At 44.3% G+C, this 20415-nt stretch overlaps 1 protein-coding gene across 2 annotated transcripts in view; it reads left to right on the top strand.

Annotated features, from left to right (window-relative positions):
* Positions 1-956: 956 nt before the first annotated feature.
* Positions 957-20415, top strand: part of ATP2A2 (ATPase sarcoplasmic/endoplasmic reticulum Ca2+ transporting 2) — a 46853-nt gene continuing 27394 nt past the window's right edge. For both annotated transcript variants that reach the window (XR_008846968.1, XM_056534494.1), the window contains exons 1-7: positions 957-1495; positions 4143-4160; positions 4243-4325; positions 8924-9028; positions 12763-12901; positions 19434-19514; positions 20368-20415. The exon at positions 20368-20415 is cut by the window's right edge and continues 38 nt beyond it. Coding sequence is in view for 1 of the 2 variants with exons in the window: in XM_056534494.1 (XP_056390469.1) it covers positions 1378-1495; positions 4143-4160; positions 4243-4325; positions 8924-9028; positions 12763-12901; positions 19434-19514; positions 20368-20415 (592 nt within the window). In the remaining variant the exon portion in view is untranslated. The remainder of the gene's footprint in view (positions 1496-4142; positions 4161-4242; positions 4326-8923; positions 9029-12762; positions 12902-19433; positions 19515-20367) is intronic.

Here is a 20415-nt window from a genome sequence, read left to right as displayed (position 1 = left end):
ATGTCACTACGCACGCCGTCCCGTCATCCAACAGGAGCGGCGTGCGTAGCGATGTGACGGCGCCGTCGGAGAGCGCGGATGCCGGGGAAGCAGAGGCCTTACCGGAGCGTCGGGGACACCCCGGGGACGCGGCGACAGCGATGGACGGCGACATCCCGGGCAGCGGTGACGAGCGGTGACGGTCCGGAGCGGCAGGGACAGGTGAGTACAACTTCCTCTAACAGTGGTCTACAACCTGCGAACCTTCAGATGTTGCAAAACTACAACACCCAGCATGCCCGGACAGCCGCTGGCTGTCCGGGCATGCTGGGTGTTGTAGTTTTGCAACATCTGGAGGTCTGCAGGTTGTAGACCACTGTCCTATACTTTACATTGCACGGATCCCTCAACATACGATGGTTTCAACAAACAATCGTATGGAACGGATTACCATCGTATGTTGAGGGACCACTGTATCTATCTATATATATATATATATATATATATATATATATATATATATATATATATAGGGTTGTTATACTCCCAGTTATGATGAGATGGCGGTATATATATATATATATATATATATATATATATATATACACATATACACATACACAAATAATGATCAGGCTGAAACAAGACAGATCCTTATAGTTAAAAAAAACAGGTTTCTAAGCCTGTTGTTCCCTCAGCAGCCATCCCACCTAGGTTCCAGTGTTCCCCACATTTTAGAGAGTGGCACAGGCACGCCGGTGTGACCGGTCTCAGTACATGGAGCCGACGTGATGGGACACACACGGAGGGCGGGGAGAACCGGAGGAGCAGCTCCTAGAGCCCGCCCACTACAACCTCAGCAGAGCGAAGGTCCAGCCACCCCACTGGGATACTTCGCGCTACGTCATCGTGATCCGGGATCCTGCCAGAGAAACGGGGTGTGGCCTGGTGACGTGAAGCTGGACCAATCAGAGTCGTCCACATGCAGCGATCGCGAGCCCGGAGCAGCCTCAGAATAAAATGCTATAGCGGCTGCACGCCACTGCCACTAGAAGCGGCGGAGAGGGAGCACACCGGCCGGGCGGACACAACGGACAAGACACAAAAGGGAGGCCGCACAAAGGGAACCGGCATAGGGCCCGCAGAGAGCACGCACGAGCTACCGGGAACCTCGCTTGTACTCCCCGAGTATCCTAGGTTAGCAGAACGCTCGAGAACACTCTGCCAATCCAGGAGCCGTGAGGAGACCGGCGTCGGTGTATGACGAGAAGCCTCGCCTGAGAGCCGTATCCCAGAGCCAGTGCCCGGGGGCTCGTATGGGCAGAGCGCTGCTGTAGGGGACACCGCCGGCCTATTGTGCGCTGACTACGAGCAAAGGAGGGGGGGACAGATCCGGACATGGAGAACGCACACACCAAGACGGTGGAGGAGGTGCTGGCGCACTTCAGTGTCAACGAGAGCACGGGGCTGGGCCTGGAGCAGGTCAAGAAGCTGAAGGAAAGATGGGGGCCCAACGGTACGTGCCCGGGGAGCAGGCCGGAGGAAAGCTCCAGTCATCCTAGGCAGGCAGGGAGCACTTCCTGTCAGGGCCTGTCCCTACCCGGATCACACAGAAGATGGCTGCCTGCAGGCTACCTCGTGTCCTCACAGGCCTCCAGCCCACCTGGGATACTGAGGGCATCCAGACCTGTGACTCTCCGGCTACTGCAAAACTACACCTCCCATCATGTCCCCACAGCAGAATGGGGCTAGTAGTTGTGCAGCAGCTGGAGAGCCATTCACTGCAGTAGGTGATCCATCCCCTAATCTACACTGGAATCTTCTGTCATGGATCTTCAGTTCTTGTGTTATCTATATCGATAGAGCTCTATATATCTAGAACATCCATCTCTATATATCTAGAACATCGATCTATATATCTAGAATATCGATCTATATATCTAGAACATTGATCTATGTATCCATATTTATATCTAGAACATTGATCTATGTATCTATATTTATATCTAGAACATTGATCTATCGATCTATATTTATATCTAGAACATCCATCTCTATATATCTAGAACATCCATCGCTATATATCTCTATTATCTATAATATCTATATATCTCTCTATATCTAATATCGATCTATATATCTAGAACATTGAACTATGTATCTATATATCTAGAACATCGATCTATATATCTAGAACATTGATCTATGTATCTATATATCTAGAACATCGATCTATATATCTAGAACATTGATCTATGTATCTATATATCTAGAACATCGATCTATATATCTAGAACATTGATTTATGTATCTATATATCTAGAACATCGATCTATATATCTAGAACATTGATCTATGTATCTATCTATATATCTAGAACATCGATCTATGTATCTAGAACATCGAGCTATGTATCTAGAACATCGATCTATGTATCTAGAACATCGATCTATATATCTCTTATCTATCTATAAATCTAGAACGTCGATATATATCTTTATAATATCTATGTATAATGTGAATATATCTCTCTATCTAACATCAATCTATATATATCTCTATAATACCTATCTATAATGTCTATATCTCTATCTTTAACATCGATCTTTATATCTCGATAATATCTATATCTATCTCTTTATTATATATGGCAGTGTTCCCCAACCAGGGTGCCTCCAGCTGTTGCAAAACTACAACTCTCACTGGGAAACACTGCTATATATATATTTTTTTTTTGTCATTTTTTTTTTTTGTAACAATTTCAGGTGATCAGTTATTTTAAAGGCAGCAGATGGCAGAGCTACAACTGAAAGTTCGGCTGCATTCACATGGCTGTCTAGACCCGTCCCCTTCTTCTCCCGTCATAAATAAACAGACTTAAAAAAAAAAAGACCATAATTGGACCGTTATTCAGTTAATAAACCCCCCCCCCCCCCCAAATTTTTTTTTTGTTCTGAAAAAAAATTCGGAAAAACGAATTGAAAAAAACTGATGCAAACGTATGAAATTAAAGACTCATCTGTTTTCCATAGACTTCAATGTTAAATTTACTGCATCCGTTTTTTTTTTCAGATTTTTTGACGAAACAAAAAATACTTTGTGCCTTTTGCCGTCAAAAAAACAGAAATGAGTGCAGATGGGTACAAACGGATGTCAACGGATTGTAAAAAAAAAATCCCATTGACATGAATGGGATTTATTTTTTTGAAACCGTTTTTAATCCATTTACAGCCTGCAAGAACGGAAGCGAAATGGGGCGGACAGCCATGTGAACGCACGCTTATAGATAAGTGTTTCCCAAGAAGTGTGACTCCAGCTGTTGCAAAACGACTCCCGGCATGTCTGGACTGCTGGCTGTCCGGACATGCTGGGAGTTGTTGTTTTGCAACAGCTGGAGTCGCACTATTCAGGATACACTGATATAGATATTAGGAGCCTGCTAGACTGGTTTATATCTTTTTTTCCCAAGCTTTTGAAGACTTCCTGACAGAAGCACACTAGGGACATGTCACTACTTTGTTTTGGATGGGGGCAAAAAAAGACCATTTTAGAAAACTTCTCATTGAGAACAATAGGAGATGGTATGTGGTGGGGGGTGATCAATCCCTTAGACTGGTTTCATACATAGTAATTTGATCAGTATATAAAACCAACCTAGTAGTGGAACCTACCCAGGAGGGGAAGAAAAACTAGAATGGATTTGCGCATTTTTATGTGGTAGAGTCAGACCCACTGCTGTTTTTGGCATAAAATTCTGACCAAATAGTATACAACATACTACGTGTGCACCCGGCCTTATAGACGTGAATAGAATCCAACCCATAATTTGACTCTCAGCTTTTTCTCATGATCTAGAATCCATTACCAGCCCCCATGATTCCTACTCCCTGGATTGTGTCTATAAAGCCCATTATATGGAGTAAGTGCTGGTTAGCTGGGTTCATGCAGTATAAGTGATCATTACACTTCTAGGACAGCACTATGCAGTCTGACTCATGTGAATAGACGTCTTGGACGCGGCATTGTCAGGATATCTTCCTTGCGATGTCCCTAACATGGAATATTTACACAACTGTCTTGTGTTTTATATAAACACTTGATACTAATGGTTTCCTTTTCTTTCCCTCCCTCCCCGCATGCTCCTGAATTGTTGGCCGCATCAGAATTACCTGCAGAAGAAGGTATGTGTAGCTACTAATGTCTGACAAGGCTTCCCGGTGTAGTGCAAGTCTGTATGACAAGTGTTCCTTTTTCTTATCTTAGGGAAAACACTATGGGAATTGGTGATGGAACAGTTTGAAGACTTGCTAGTTAGAATCTTGTTACTTGCTGCCTGTATATCATTTGTAAGTATCCAATGAAACAAAGTCTTACGTTAACAGATACTTGGGATGTATATGGGGAATATTGTATTTGTCTTAAGAGCTGTTTATATTTGCACTATATTGATTCTCCGATATGGAGATGTTAGAGAGTGTGAGGCTAGGGCCAGGATTGTTCTCCATCTCCTTCCTGTAATCCATTGAATATTCCTACAGCCTGAATTGACTGTTAACAGAGAAAAATAGCAAACGTACTGAACTTCAAATGGGGCTTGAATATAGTGTCCAACATTGTATAGAAAGAATTAGGGATCCACTGATTATCGGTTTGGCAGATATTATTGGCCGATATTCACGATTTTGGACGTTATCGGTAATGCCCCCCACCGCCCTGGCCAGAGACCGCCGCTGCCCCATTGCATCCCCCATCCCTGGTTTTATAATTACCTGTTCCCGGGGGCCGCGCTACTTCTGGCTCCTGCGGTGTCCTGCGTTACGCATGTGCAATGACGAGTGACGTCACCGTCAGTGCGCACAGTGACAGCTCAGGAGGACGCCGCCGGAGCCAGAAGTAGCGTGCGCCCCGGGAACAGGTAATTATAAAACCAGGGATGGGGGATGCAATGGGGCAGCGGCGGTGGTTGGACTAAGGACCGGCAGGGGGAGAGAAGCGGGGGCGGCGGCGGTCTCTGGTCAGAGAATAGGTGGGGGGCGGTGGTAGGACTCAGGAGGACCCCAGGACAGGCAGGGGGAGAGAAGCAGGTGGCGGCGGCGGTCTCTAGCACTGCAAAAGCTGCTGCAGTTCATTGATTTAAAGCGCCCGCTTTAAATCAATGATCTGCAGTGGCGTTGCCGGGGTGGGGGACTTCGGAGAAGAAATAGCCGATAATTTATAATACTGGAATATCGGTATAAGTAATCGGCTATTGGCCTAAACCTCCACAGATTATCGGTATCGGCCGTAAAAAAAAAACGATATAGGTCGATCCCTAGAGAGAATACTGTGTCTCTTGTGTGACAGTCCATAGCAATATTAGGCTGGGTAGATGAGTTGGTGGCCACCTCTGTCTACACCAGTGTTTCCCAACCACGGTGCCTCCAGCTATTGCAAAACTACATCTCCCAGCATGCCCGGACAGCCGAAGGCTGTCCGGGCATGCTGGGAGTTGTAGTTTTGCAACAGCTGGATGCACCCTGGTTGGGAAACACTGGTCTACACGCTGATCTAGAAGTCATGTGCTTCCTTTTGCTAAGGCTAGCTGTGACCGCATGGAGAATAAATATTACCTAGCCTTTAGTGTCCCCTCTCTACCCATGTAATTCTCTTTTCCCAGTGGCTCAAAGTCAGATGACAATTGGTGGCAGCGGTGACTCGTCTCTTGACCAAATTTAGTAACTGACCTTCAGTCAGGGGAGATTTGGAATAATATATTTCTCCTGGGCCCAAGAAGAGATTACATCTGTTACCAGACATGGCACAGTTAATGTGCTACAATTGTCTGATGTGCTTCCACCCCCGCCCCATTAGTTACCTGTACCAACAAAACAAGCAGCATACTGCTCTATTCTGTACCGCAGGGTCACACTAAGCAAACACATTGGCTTCTGTTGTCATAGTATGACTACTAAATGACAAGGCTAGTTGGAGTATGGATTGTCAAAGTTATTTGTTGTTCACGCACGTTGCTTAAAGAGTTGCATAATTGTTTGATTGGAGTATATACAGTACTTCATTTGTTCCAGATTTCATGGATCGTTGTTGTGTAGGATGCGCTTTATGTAGGCTGGGTGCTCACTGTCTGGATTAATCCTGCTGTATGGTTGTTTAAATAGGGTAGAAAGCCATGGCTACCCCTAGGTCTCTAATTTGAAAAGTTAACGGGGTGTTCTCATTTGGAGTTACCCCCCCTATCCACAGGGTTAACAAGCTGACCGGTGGCAGTCTGACAATGTTTGGAAGCTCCATAGAGAATAGAGCACTGGCCACACTTGTGCTGTGTTCCATGAGGAGGGGGCAGTAGCAGGGACTATTCTCACTGATCTTTTGGTCAGGTCTGTCTACCTGTTCTGTGTGAAGAATTATTTAAAGTGCTTTGGCTAATAATGGTAAGGAGTTACATTCTCTAATGCATAGCTTAGATTAGTAACTATGATAGAAACATATACTTTGGCACAGAAATCGGAAAGTTGTCTGCCCACTGGGACCAGGACAACATACATTTCCTCTTTCATCCATGTTTTTCCATTAATTATGGCACATGTGGTAAAACAGTAAGGCTAGGTTCAGACTACGGAATTTCCGCCTGCAATTCTGCTTTGAAATTGCAGGCAGAAATTCCGCTTGCTAAAATGTATAGTTTAGTGAATGGGTTTCCGTTCACAAATGTACACTTCGGAATTTGTGAACGGAAAATCCGATTGAAAATTTCTGCCTGAAGAATGGCGTTGCTCATTCTTCAGGTGGAAATACTGGTGGAACACATTGCAGTCTATTGGAGACTGCAATGTCCGCGCGGTCCCAGTGCCGACTGATTCAGTCGGTGCTGGCCACACTCGGAATCTCCGGGCAGAAATTTTTTGCCAAGAGATTCCGTAGTGTGAACCTAGCCTAATAGTGTGGTCTAGTCAAGGTTCAAGTGTGGTCTAGTCAAGGCACCACTGCTGCCAGTGATTATTTTTTAATTGTCTCTCTATATAGCTCCCCCTATCCACCTTCCTCTTCCCCCCCCCCCCCCCCAATTCCCACTAAAATGTAAAAATTCTAAAAGCCCAGGTAGCCCCTTGTAATACGGTGGAAACTATACATTACTAATGTTGTGCCAAAGTTAGCAGCACTACATGGACCCCTCCATAGGGACTCTTGGATTGGGAAAACAGACTGTAAAACTCTAATTTTCTTGGCACCCGGCTACAATTTTAGTGGATGCTGGCAAACAATCAGCCACCCGTTCTTGGGACAAAAAAGGATTGGCCCTGTTAGTTTTCTTTCAGCAGCACCTGAGATGTGTGGTGGCAGGTTGTCTTCCTGAATAGACATATATAGAAGTATTTTATAAATAGCATCAGAATTTTTGACCAACCAATTTTCAGCCAGTGACCAACCTGTATCTTTCTGTGTGTAGGTAGGTGTATACTAGGGATCGACCGATTATCGGTTCGGCCGATCTTATCGGCTGCTATTCACGATTTTGGACATTATCGGTATCAGCAATTACCTTGCCTATAATGTCCCGCCTTGCCTCCCAGGCCAGAGACCGCTGCCTCTGCCCCATTACCTTCCCCATCCCCAGTTTTATAATTACCTGTTCCCAGGGTCCGTGCAATGATGAGTGATGACCTCAACGCGACGCGGACCCCGGGAACAGGTAATTATAAAACCGAGGGTGGGGGGAGGCAATGGGGCAGTGGTGGTTGGACTAGGGAGGACCCCAGGACAGGCAGGGGGAGAGAAGCGGGCGGTGGCGGCGGTCTCTGGCCCCGCAAAAAAAACGCTGCAGTTCATTGATTTAAAGCGCTCGCTTTAAATCATTGATCTGCAGCAGCTTCTGCTGGGTCGGGGGGGGGGGGGGGGGGGGGAGGTGCGGGATGTAATGGCTGATAACTTATACCGATATTCCAGTATAAGTTATCGGCCTGAAAGGTCACAGGGTATCTGTATCGGCCCTAAAAAATCTATCGGTCGATACCCTAGTGTATACCAGTTTCTAGGCAGGGGGGCAGAATAACTAGAGATTATAATGAGTTTATAAAATAATGTTTATTTTACCCTCCAATTCTCTGCTTCCATAACTAAAATAGATTGTATAATGAATAGCCCTGCTAAATGAAACAAGTATTGAAAACACCTACTGAAGCATTACATGGAGCAGTACCAGTGAGGCACAATGTACTTCCTGTCTTATATATTTGGGATCCCCTTGGGAATCTGTTGTTGTCTTGCTGAGCTAGTGGTGGGAACCTATGCATTCTGGACATGGGAACTGTTTAAGCTTGGCAAAAGAAGAGTTGTGTGATGTACAGTATATACCATATCCCTGCTATGTATAGTTAATAACCCTGTGTAAGATGATTTATAAAGGTTATTAGCTAGTTTAATGTCCCCACTGCTGTATTCCGTATCGCTTCTGGATGAATCCTGGGGCAGCACAGGGTAGTGGCATGTGACGTTCATGTTTAGGCTTTCTTGCTCAGTTAAACCATAACCTTTGAAAATGTGTTCTGCCAGCTGAGCACTGTATTGTGGTAAGCACAGTTAGTATATACTTGAGCAAATTCTTGTTATGATCTTGTTTAAACATAACACAGCTAGACATTCCTAGTTTGTTACAACTCCTTTTATTTGGGATGTTTTACTTTGGAAATGTGGAGCCCTTTCCAGCTGTCTCTACTAGAAGAGCAGAGACAGACCACTTACTGTAGAATGCTAATTCATTTATTCTGCCCTGTGTATTAGCCTGACATAATTATTTTTCCCATTTTCTTTTTTTGTCTTTGAGTTTAGTTGCGCCTATGTTCTCATGTGGTCAAAGCAGACACCAGTGAACACTGAGTCAGGAAATTTCACATGATGACTATCTGCTCTGGAGACCATTTATGATGATATATTTTCTTCTCTATTTCAGGTATTGGCATGGTTCGAGGAAGGTGAAGAAACAATCACAGCCTTTGTAGAGCCTTTTGTAATCTTACTTATATTAGTAGCAAACGCCATTGTAGGTGTGTGGCAGGTAAGTGTTTGCAGTAGGCGTTCACATCAGTCACCTTTCTTAGCCATATTATGAAATCATCCGGGATTTGCATTGTTACATTTAGTTAAAATATGTATTTGTTTGAGGTGGCAGTCTTGGGGTGCTCTCAATACATGCCATTTTGATGAAGTGCACGACCAGTAGTGGAATAATTCCTTCCCAAAGCCACCTAAGAAATTGGCTATATAAATTATGCTATTAAAGTCATGCTATCAATGTGATGCTAAAGCACCCTTAAACAGGTCACTTTACTATTGATACTATTAATACTATTACAGCATTCACACCTTGTTTGGGGCATCCTGATCCAGCAGGAGAATTTTCCAAACTGAACTGACTGAAGTCGGCTAGCGACTCTGATTAGCTCATTTTCCCACTGTGTCCGGTTTTTGAACTCTACTAAAAGTGCAGCAGTCACTAGCGGAGTCTGGTCATTTCATTGAAATGAATGGGTTACAGCATTAGGCGGTTTCAATTTCTCCTGCTGAATCTGGCTTCCGGATGTCCAAAACATAGTGTGAATGCAGCCTGACTGTCCTGTTGTCTAAAAACCTTGTACAACTCTTGTTCAGAACTGTATCTTAACTGACAAGAGCCCTGCAGCTGAGGGCCGGTTCACACTACGATTTAGCAATACAGGAGCCGTATCCGGCTGGGGGGAACTAAAACAGAGCGAGCGCTCCCGTATCCCAACCAGACCTGGCCTATATGTAGTGCACTTCAATGAGCCGACGGGTGAAACGCTGACTCCGGTTGGCACATTTTTGACATGTGTAGTATACCACGGTTTTAGGTCCGGTCAGAAAACCATATACAAGGCAATAATGAGCCGACCAGAGTCAGCATTTGACTCCAGTCGGCTCATTGAAATGAATGAGGTAGGGGGCGGGTCCGGCTGGGATACGGCAGCGCTCTGTTTTCGGCTCCCGTAACCTAAAACCATGGTGTGAACTCTGATACAGTTTTGGCAAAACTTTATTTCATCCCATCACATGTAGAGCAAATCTTCTGTTGAATGTTGGTCTTAAGCAATCGTGCAGTAAACTGGTCACTTGGTTTGAGTGCCTTGTGGCAGGCGCTACTATTTCCTGTTACACAAGTCTGTTTTGCAATCAACCAACATATCAATGTTTCCTAATGTGTTATACACTGTTCTTATCCTATGTATTTATTGTGTATGTTTAAACTTATTTAAGCTTTTACCGGTGTATTATTTTTTTTACACTATTAGTCCCCTCAGTGGTCTTTTTAGGAAGAATCCTTAGGTTCATCATACAGGTCAATGCATTCTATTCAACTGCATTGATGTGTGCACTCAATTGATAGAGCCTGTTCCAGCCAGACTCTATCAATTACAGAGCCGCAGCCAGCACAGGAAGAGAGGTAAGCCCTCTGGCAACCTCTACAGTGGATCGAGCTGCAAGTGGGTGATCCACTATATACTATACTAGACGACCAAAGACATTTTAAAGGTCACCTTAGATGCCGCTGTCAGCTGCAATCTAAAGGGTTCATTTCCAGCCATGGCAATCGCTGCAGGCGGCGGCCCATGCTACTGAAATGAGTTAGGAGTCGCCTGGTATGGAGTGAGAAGCCCGCTCCATATACCCTGAGCAGCACCACGACGGACTAGAGCTGGCATTGTGAAGGGGTTAAGTGTGTATGAAATGTAAATAGGGTTCCTACTTCATAAACTGTACTACATGCAGTTAGAAGACTTGTCCATACTACTTTTTTTTTATCTTGCTGAATATACAGTATACATTTAGGGGGAGCTTTATCAAATCCTGTGTAGAAGAAGAGTGGGGCAGTTGTAAACAGAAACCAATCAGATTGTTCTTTCTTTTTTAAGTCCTCAAAAAAAATTATGAAAGAACAACTTGGTTGGTTGCTATGGGCAACTGTACTGGTTTTCAGCTACACAAAATTTGATATCTCCCCCTTTGATTTGTGAATAAGGGCATATTGGAAAACTTTCTCTTTATGCCCCATCATTTTTTTGCCATTGAAGACAGAATAAGACCCACACTCCTGGCTTCATTACAAGTTTCAGTAAAACAAGGAATTACCAGTTGTGCATCTTTTAAGATTAAGTACTAGCAATCCCAAATAAAACGCGTGCATTAGGAATGGGCAAGCAAAATGTATAGGATGGATTTTTTATTTATTTTTAAATCCCATGTTGTAATGATTGAATGACACCATAATGTTATGACAGATGGTGCTTTATGCTGACTCTGCCTATCTGGAATATTCCGTATAGTGTGTTATTCATGTTGTGCTAGGTTTAACTTCGGTTGTAATCATTTGTTTCTTTCCATCTTTGCTATGACACTAATATTGCCTTTTGGTATTAAATAAATTTATTTTGAGTTTGCTTCTCACTTTAGCTTTCTATACATTGCTCTTGTAATTTGCGTACACATGGACATGTGAACCCAGCCTATGCTTAGGGAGGAGCAATTTGTCAGCTATTGAGAGAGATATATATATATAATATATATATATATAATATATATATATATTGTGTGTGTGTGTGTGGGTCATCCAGTAATCATAAGTTATTTATAGTGGAACCTATAGCAAAGGTTTGGCTCAAGTTTTTGAATGTGTGGTGGGCCCCAAAATTATTTCAACTGACCAAACTGCTCACTGCATTGTGTTTTCTGACAAAGCTGAAAGTGACTAGATTGCCAGGTCTTGTCTAGTCAAAGTCTTTATTCTAAAGGCAGTGTCTGGCTTAATGCTACAGAGTTTATTGCTCTTGTCTGTATATTTGTTGGAGGCTGAGATCTCCTAATATTTAAATGTTGCCCTACATTAATGCACAAGCAATTGGAACCTGGAAAAGATTAGTTTAAAAGATGTAGGGATGTAATATTGCAGCAGTTTGAACTTATTGAAAACTATTAAAGGACACACATTTAAAAACAGTGCGCAAGTACCACTATTGTATGAAAATGATTAATATGTTTGCCAACCAGCTGGTTGGTTGTAGTGAGGACTGTAGCTACATCATAGGCAATGGAAAGCTAGTAGTCTACATCACTATCCTAGGGGTCCTGTGCAACTGCAGTTAAAACCACAAACACAGCTCACCTCGACATTTCACCAATAATGTGGCTTTATCAAGAGGCTATAGCCTTTGTTGACCGCTTTTGTGGTTCAAATTGCTGCATAATTTATTTACCCTCCAACCATTAGTCTCCTTTATATTGGGATATAATATTGTTCTCTACCTTTTTATGGAGGAAGAAAACATTGGTGTCAAAAAAGAAACCAAGGAATTGTCCAGTCCGGATGCTTTTATTCACAACATCATATAGACCTACAGGAACCGCATGTAGACAGGTAGTGTGTTTTGGCTACTTTACATAGCGTTAGTCATAACATTTATGACTAAGATTATGTAAAGTAGCCGAAACGTGTTACCTGTCTACATGCGGTTCCTGTATGTCTATATGATGTTGTGAATAAAAAAAATTCTATAAAAGAGCATCCCGACTGGACAGTTCCTTGGTTTCGTATGCTACTGGAGTGTGGTCCGCACTGGTCCGTGTCTGATTTTGTGGGGTGAGCTGAATCTACTACTATTGCTTAGGATTTTTTAGTTTATACAGTAAAATTTATGGCTCCAAAATTTTTCCAAATTTCACATTTAAAAAGTTTTTTTTTTTTCAAACTTTTCTGCAATCACTTCTCTTCCCAAACAGGAAAGAAATGCTGAAAATGCTATTGAAGCACTCAAGGAGTATGAGCCTGAAATGGGCAAAGTTTACCGACAGGACCGAAAAAGTGTCCAAAGGATTAAAGCCAGAGATATTGTTCCTGGTGACATTGTTGAAGTTGCCGGTAAGCTTGTTCTTGTAATCTATTAGAAGTGGTTGGTGTCATGATTTTAAGTTGTGTGGTGATTGTTAGCTAATGCATCCTTGGGGTATGTTCACACACTGCAGAGTTGCTACAGATTTTCCCAATTAACTTCTATAGGAAAGTCATACTGAAGCAGTGTCACAACAAATCTGTGTGAACATACCCTTAAGCTTTGTCTGCTTGTAAGTTGAACTCTAATTCTATAGCTTTTCCATGTAGATACAATTATTGGCTCAGGACAGCTCGCAGTATATGTCTTCCATTGATGAATTAGCTGTGTCGTGCTGTGGTCTTCAGGTTACAAGTTTTTATATGTCTATAAATGTCAGATAGCTTTTAAGACCAGGCATCAGTGCGATTTATTGTAGGTCTACAGCACTCACGTTAAGGAGCTGATGTATGTGGAGCATGTTACTAATATCTTTCCTGTTTAGTATTGCATGGACTTTGCCATAGAATTTGTAGAGAGATGCCCTTGTAGGGAATTGGAGCACTTCACACAGGGATGCATATCTTGAAATGGAATTCTAGGCCGTATGCCAAATGACACTTGTATGTCGAAACAAGTTAGCCTTCTGTGACAGTGGTGAAAATGACGGAGTGATAGATCTTTATGATGTCCATTGTGCTAAACATACTGTACCGTAACGTATGATTCATTGTAACTTGTTGCTGTAGATGTTTCTATGAATTGATTATTGCTTCTTTTATGTGTAGATTTTCGTTCCCAACATCTGAAACAAATCTAAGTTGCATAAACTGATTTTATTATTTTTTTTGATTTTTATTTTTTAAACACACACCAGCTATAACATTATAACCATGATTCTAATTAGAGATGAGCGAACTTACAGTAAATTCGATTTGTCACGAACTTCTCGGCTCGGCAGTTGATGACTTATCCTGCGTAAATTAGTTCAGCCTTCAGGTGCTCCGGTGGGTTGGAAAAGGTGGATACAGTCCTAGGAAAGAGTCTCCTAGGACTGTATCCACCTTTTCCAGCCCACCGGAGCACCTGAAAGCTGAAATCATTTATGCAGGAAAAGTCATCAACTGCCGAGCCGAGAAGTTCGTGACGAATCAAATTTACTGTAAGTTCGCTCATCTCTAATTCTTATGACAGTGGTAACTGACAAGGGGAGTGATATATATTGGCACAAACTGGGCAGTCAGGTCTTCAAATTGACGTGATGTTAGCTGGAAAAAGGGCAAGCATAAGAACCTCCTTGTCTAAACAATTTGTGATGGCTAGATGACTGGTTCAATGTAATTCCAAAATGGCAGGCTTTCTGACACATTACCAGTGGGCAGTGTTACCTACCAAGAGGGAGGACAGCTGGTTGAACTAACAATAGGGAAGACTAACCCAACTCCACAGATTACTGTAGCACAAGTTGCTGAAAAAGTTAATGCTATGATAAAAATGTATCAGAACACAGTGTATCTCAGCTGTATGTGAGGCTGCATAGCATCAGAGTTCCCATGCTGACCCCTGTCTGGGTACTTGAGTATCAGAACTGGACCATACACTAATGTAAGGTGACCTGGTCTGAAACCTTGTATCCCATCATTCATGTGAAAGTTACAAGTACCAGCTACAAAAAAAGTACACCCTTTTATGATCACCATATTCCTTAATGGTGGTAGCCTTTTTCCCACACTTTATATTCCTCAAGTGTTGACCAATTCAGCATCTGTGGGATATACTAGAATAAGGCTAGGTTCAGACTACGGAATTTCCGCCTGCAATTTTGCTTTGAAATTGCAGGCGGAAATTCCGCTTTCTAAAATGTATAGTGTAGTGAATGATTTTTCCGTTCACAAATTCACACTGCGGAATTTGTGAATGGACAATCCGCTTGGAAATTTCCGCCTGAAGAAAGGCGTTGCTCATTCTTCAGGCGGAAATCCGCGCGGAACACATTGCAGTCTATTGGAGACTGCAGTGTCCGCACGGTCCTAGCGCCGACTGATTCAGCCGGCACTGGCCGCACTCGGAATCTCCGGGCGGAAATTTTCTGCCTGGACATTCCGTAGTCTGAACCTAGCCTAACAAGTTCAATTCATAGAGGTCATAGTCTAGAAGCTTACACTTTTATAAGGAAGTGATTGAAATAGTTTGAGCCTTTTAAGTTGTTTTGTGCTAGCTGATAATTGTTTGTTTTTTCATTCTAAATATTTATACAATCTCCATTACAATAGAGGAGCCTCATAGGTGTTTTATTTAACCTGGTGAGGTGTCATGCAGGTGTTTAAGAACGCAGACCTCAAAACAAGCTATTACTTCTAATTGCATAAGGACTCCCATTAGGGACTACTAGCACATACAGCTCCCTGTGGTACTGAAGAGTGAAGCTCACCATGCCAGCCTTTTTGTTTCTGCCTGAGTTAAGGATCGAGGTCTAAAACTGCATGTAAAGTTGTATAAAGGTGTTATAAACCATCAATGAACTATTGCGCTCCTCTGAGTGAACATTCCTAAAATGGTGATAGATGTAAAATCTGTCTTGCATTGAACAATACCATACAGAGAACACCAGTCCTTGTTTAACCTCTTAAGCACTCCGTAAATTATGTATGCCTTGGGCTTGTCTGTTTTTGCTGCCGTGGCATGCATAGGTTTCTGGCCATACTGATTTCTATTTTCCCAGTGAAATGATTTTCTAAAGCTGCCCACATTTCCCATGAATCCACTGCAGTTCCCTTAATGAGACCACCTAGCAGCCTAAACTGCTGAGACTTGTATTGTGGACTGGTGGTCAGTTTCACATTATGTGCAATTTTGATGCATTTTCTTGTTCAAAGTGCATTATTTTAGAGAGAAATTGATATGATGCAAAAGGGACTTGACTTTATAATCATAATTAAGGTGTTTCTCGGTCACTCTTCATTGGGGACACCTATACTGATGAGTATATGCTCTTGCCACTAGGAGGCGCTGACACTAGGGGAAAAAAAATATTTGGCTCCTCCCTGGCAGGATATACCCGCCCACCTGCAGTGAGGTAATCAGTTTTAGCTAGTGTCCGTAGGAGGCAAGACACAGGTCTGGGAGCTCCCCAGACCTGGTCTCTTTTATTTTATTTTCTATTAAGGGCTGTTTAGTTAGGTTTTCTCCCTTTTTGTTTCCCTTTTTCAGGTGGGGGTTCAGGAGCATGGCGCTACCTGTTCTTCCCCCTCCCCCATATGCATCAAAGGGGCACGGAACATAAGAGTATGGGCCGTCAACCCCTTATCGCCAATGGCCAGCACCTTGAGGTTGTACCCTTTATCTGGGTCCCCCACTGCCGCTGCTTGCCTCTCTATATTAGCCTGGTATGATGCAGCGTGGCCATAAGCTTGTTTAAGACGCCTGGGTGAGTATGAGAAGATTAAGTCTGTTGGTGAGTATGTCTAACATCCCCCCCCTGCCCCCCCCCCTAGGCTGGCTCCTCGGCTGCCATTACACGTGGCTGAGCTGGGCCAACCTCGTGGCCTCTGGTCACGTTGCCGCAGCATCATTCCTGCAGCAATCCTCCCCGCCACAAACCGCAGTGGTATCAATTTTCTCCCACAGGTCTTTATAGGTCTTTGGAATCTGTGGCTAATGTGCTGGACCCCCCACTTCTAGAGCGAGGTCTTCAAGCATGTGTTCCTACGTGGACATAGACTAGACCCAATACCACAGACAGTGGTCTGTGTGGTTTACTCTGCCGCCATTCACTCATCACATGGCTGCCGCATCCACGGCTGGAATTACGGCTTCCCACTGCTAAGTGGTGTCCGAAGGAGTGGCCCGACGTGTAAAATGGATTTTGTGCAGGGCGATTGGGACACAATCCACGGCTCCTTAGCCTCCCCTGATATCCCAGGATGGCGGGGATACCATCCATGGCCCCAGGCCTTCCCGCCCCTCCATATGCCACAATAGGGCACAGTGTTATTTCATCTGGGCCGTTGTCCCCTTATCGCCACTGGCCAGCGCCTGGGGTGTACTCGATTGATAAGCCAGACTGTTGTCTGCACAGATTCTGCTGCCACCAGTCTCCCATCATGGGGATGCTGCATGTTTGGCTGGAGTTCCTGTACCCCTCTGCTAATGGGAGGAGTCCAGAAGGGTATCTCTATAGGTACAAAGGGACCCTGTGCCAGTAAGCTAGACGGTGCTCTTGATCTCCTACACCTCTAGGTCGCCCTTCAGAAGTTACAGTCCCACTGCTAGGGTGAGGTGTCCAAAGAAGCAACCGGACATGTCCCATCGACCCTTTTTAGGGCGACAGGGATGCAATCCAGGGCTCCTCTGCCTCCCCTGATCTCCCAGGGTGACGGAGATTCTATACACTGGGCTACCACGTGCTTCACAGTGTTTTCCCATACCTTTCTACATGAGTGGACTCTGGACGAGGGTTTCTGCAAAGTGCACAGGTATGATGCCAGTCAGCCAGACGTTCGTCTGCATGGTATCTGGTACCACTAAGTCGCCCATCGGATAGGTCGCACTCCAGTACCCCACTATCTGTGGGAGGGTTCGAAGGAGTGATCCTGTGTGTTCAGGAATCTGGTCAGCCAGACGGTTGTCTGCTTGATTTACTGCTACGTCGGATCAACTACCATACACTTCCCACTCCGTGGGCGGAAGTGCAGGTAACCCACTGCTAAGGGTGTAGTTCTGAGTGAGTCAACCCATGCTGCTCCATGCACTCCATTATACAATGCACCATATTCTGGTTTTCAGGGTTCCCTCTCTGCATGTATGCTGCTCTCACTGCTGAAGGTTGGTAACCCACTTTCAATGTGTGGTTCTTAATGAGACATGGTGTGGCCATGGCCCCTATGCCATATAGCCAGACTGTCTGCATGGTTTCTCATCCACCAGGTCACCTCGGACCTTCCTGTAATCTTGTTTCCACAGGTCTGCGGTGGTGGTGCACCTCTGTTCTGGCATTGGGCCTGGTGGGGGTTCACAAGACAGTTCAGTGACCCCCCCCCTTATGTCTTCAGGTATCTTCCTGGATTCCTGTGCAGGGTGGCTCAGGCGCCTGCTTGGTTGCCTTACACACGACCAGTCTGGCTCTGTTGGTGCCCAACTGGTACAGGGTTTCACCCCGATGGGGTGTTCCTCTCAACGCTGTTGGTTGCTGTGTGTGTCTGTGTGCTTCTTCCTTGCATTTGTAGTCACATCTTTGCATCTTTGCCCAGCTCCATTGTCCAGGATTCTGATCCCTCTGGGGACACAAATTGGCTCCTCAAGATGTTCTCGCAGAGTTTCTACGTCTACCCACTACTTTGTCCCTTGCCGCAGGGCGGCATGACCCTGCTCCTTCGGTGCCTGGTGCACTTTGACAATCCCCCTTCCACGGGGGTACGGGGATCAGGGCTTGGCATGGTCAGTGCCTGAGTTTCATTTCGACCACCTCTTGTTTCCCCCTCCACTAGGGGGACTATTTTACTGGTCGCTTTCTACTACCGAGATGGAGCCAGCTCTCTCTTCCCACTTTATAAGTGGGATATCTGGCTGGGTCCTTGTTTTTCACAGAGAGCATTCAGAAGAGCCTTTCGCTGTCTCTGCCTGTGTGCTTATTGCTCACCATTGCAGCCTGGCTCTCTTCCGGTTTCTTGGTTATCTACTGCTGCTCAGGCAGCCTTGGTACTCTCCTCTGTTGGAGGGGTTTCTGCTATTATGTGTGGCTTGGCGACAGCTGGTCTAGCTACAGTCTGTCGTTTGGGTCCTGCTATTGCTCTCCTCTCCCCCCTTAGCACAATTTCCCTGGTAGGGTGTGTTCCTCCTTCCCTTTGACTGACTGTGTCAGTTGCGCTACACTGACACCACAGTCTTCTAGAGTAACCTTCCTGTGCCCAGAGCCTGGGAGTCCCAGCCAGGTTCCCTTTTGTTCTCCCTCCGTTCACGTCCTGAAGGGTTGTTACTTTGGAGTGCTTTGGTCTGCTTGGACAGCTGGGGCCCAGGACTGGTTGGTTTCCTTGTCTTGGACACTATCCTAGGATCCTGTGGAGTTCCTTCTTTTCTAGGTTGGCCCTCCTGGTTCTCTGGGCCTTAGTGACAGTTGAGGTCTCGGGCATGTGTAGCGGTCCTGCCCAGACTTCTCCGCGATCCCATTTATGGGGCGGTCTTTCTGTTCCGCACTTCTTCTGTCTCGGCACGGATGTTTGTCACCTGAAGCGTTTTGCGGATCTAATAGAGATAGCAACAGCATTATACATATCAGGCAGGGGTCTGTGAGCAGTCAGAAGGCATCTGATAGCTGACTTCCTGTGAACTACAGGATCACCTGACACAGAACTGACACATTACTGACATGTTAAACACTGATTTCCTGTGGGTCAGGCTGATCACATTACCCAGTTACAGTAATGAAACCTAGATGCAGCTGTAGGACTAGTAATGGTGAGTGTACATGATATGGGTGTATCTTCTGATTTTAATGGGGGTTTTAGTAGCAACAATGAGTATTATGACTTATGTTGGTCCCCTCAAAATTATCCATGTTATTAATCTGTTCATATGTTTTTCTAGTTGGAGATAAAGTTCCAGCAGACATACGGCTAACTTCTATCAAGTCTACAACGTTACGAGTAGACCAGTCAATCCTTACTGGTACGTATAATACAATACAAGTGGGTTAAACAACTTGGAGAGAGATACCATTGGGGCCCATAATGTGAGAAGAATTAGGGCATCAAAGGAGAAGTACCTTTTTTAAGTTAAAAAAAAAGCTTCTAAAGTTTATTAAATACTGTGGCAGACTAGGTTCAAACCCCAGAATTCTCTTATTACGGAGAATTAAGCAGGAGGTATGCAACTTCAACCTTGGACTTCTTGGCTAAAGTGACTATTAAACCTTTTTGTTTTCGGGCAGATGAGCTGCCGCCAGAGCTGTGAAGCAGCAGCTTACTTCCTTCCTCCCCATTCGGAATACATGAAACCAAATGTTCATGTGTATGGAAAGGTCAGGAAGGAAGGCATTATGCTGAATATTTCCCAAATATCTACTGGTTTGTAATATAAGTGAAAGGGGGCTGTTTGATTCATAATAAATAAATGAATCTATTTATTTTGCTGATGCATACTGAAGTTTTGATTTTTGACTCTAGTATGGCCTTGCTCAGTGGGCTGCACTAATGTCCATTGCCGTGGCATATTGTGATAACTGAGAAATCCTATGCCAAGCCACACAGCAGATCATGAGCAATTCTTCTGCAAGCAGCATGTCCTAATATGTATAGGACATAACTAGGTGATTGGTGGGGCTTCGTCTGCTGGGTCATTTCAAATCTGTTTAGGTAATCACCCCCCCACCAATCACCTACTTTTCCTATAGATAGGGGATAACTTGTGGGAGAACCTCTTAAATAAGTGTACCTCCTTTATTTATTGTATGTTTTACAGTTTGCTTGAGGTGTATGTTATGGTATAATGTTCTTAGTACACTTCTTTGGTTATTTTTTAGGGGAGTCTGTGTCTGTTATCAAGCACACTGACCCGGTCCCTGATCCTC

Source organism: Hyla sarda, chromosome 1 (assembly GCF_029499605.1).
Source record: "Hyla sarda isolate aHylSar1 chromosome 1, aHylSar1.hap1, whole genome shotgun sequence".
NCBI classification, from domain to species: domain Eukaryota; kingdom Metazoa; phylum Chordata; class Amphibia; order Anura; family Hylidae; genus Hyla; species Hyla sarda.
The sequence above is the reverse complement of the archived record's forward strand: the minus strand, read 5'-3'. Positions and strand labels throughout refer to the sequence as shown.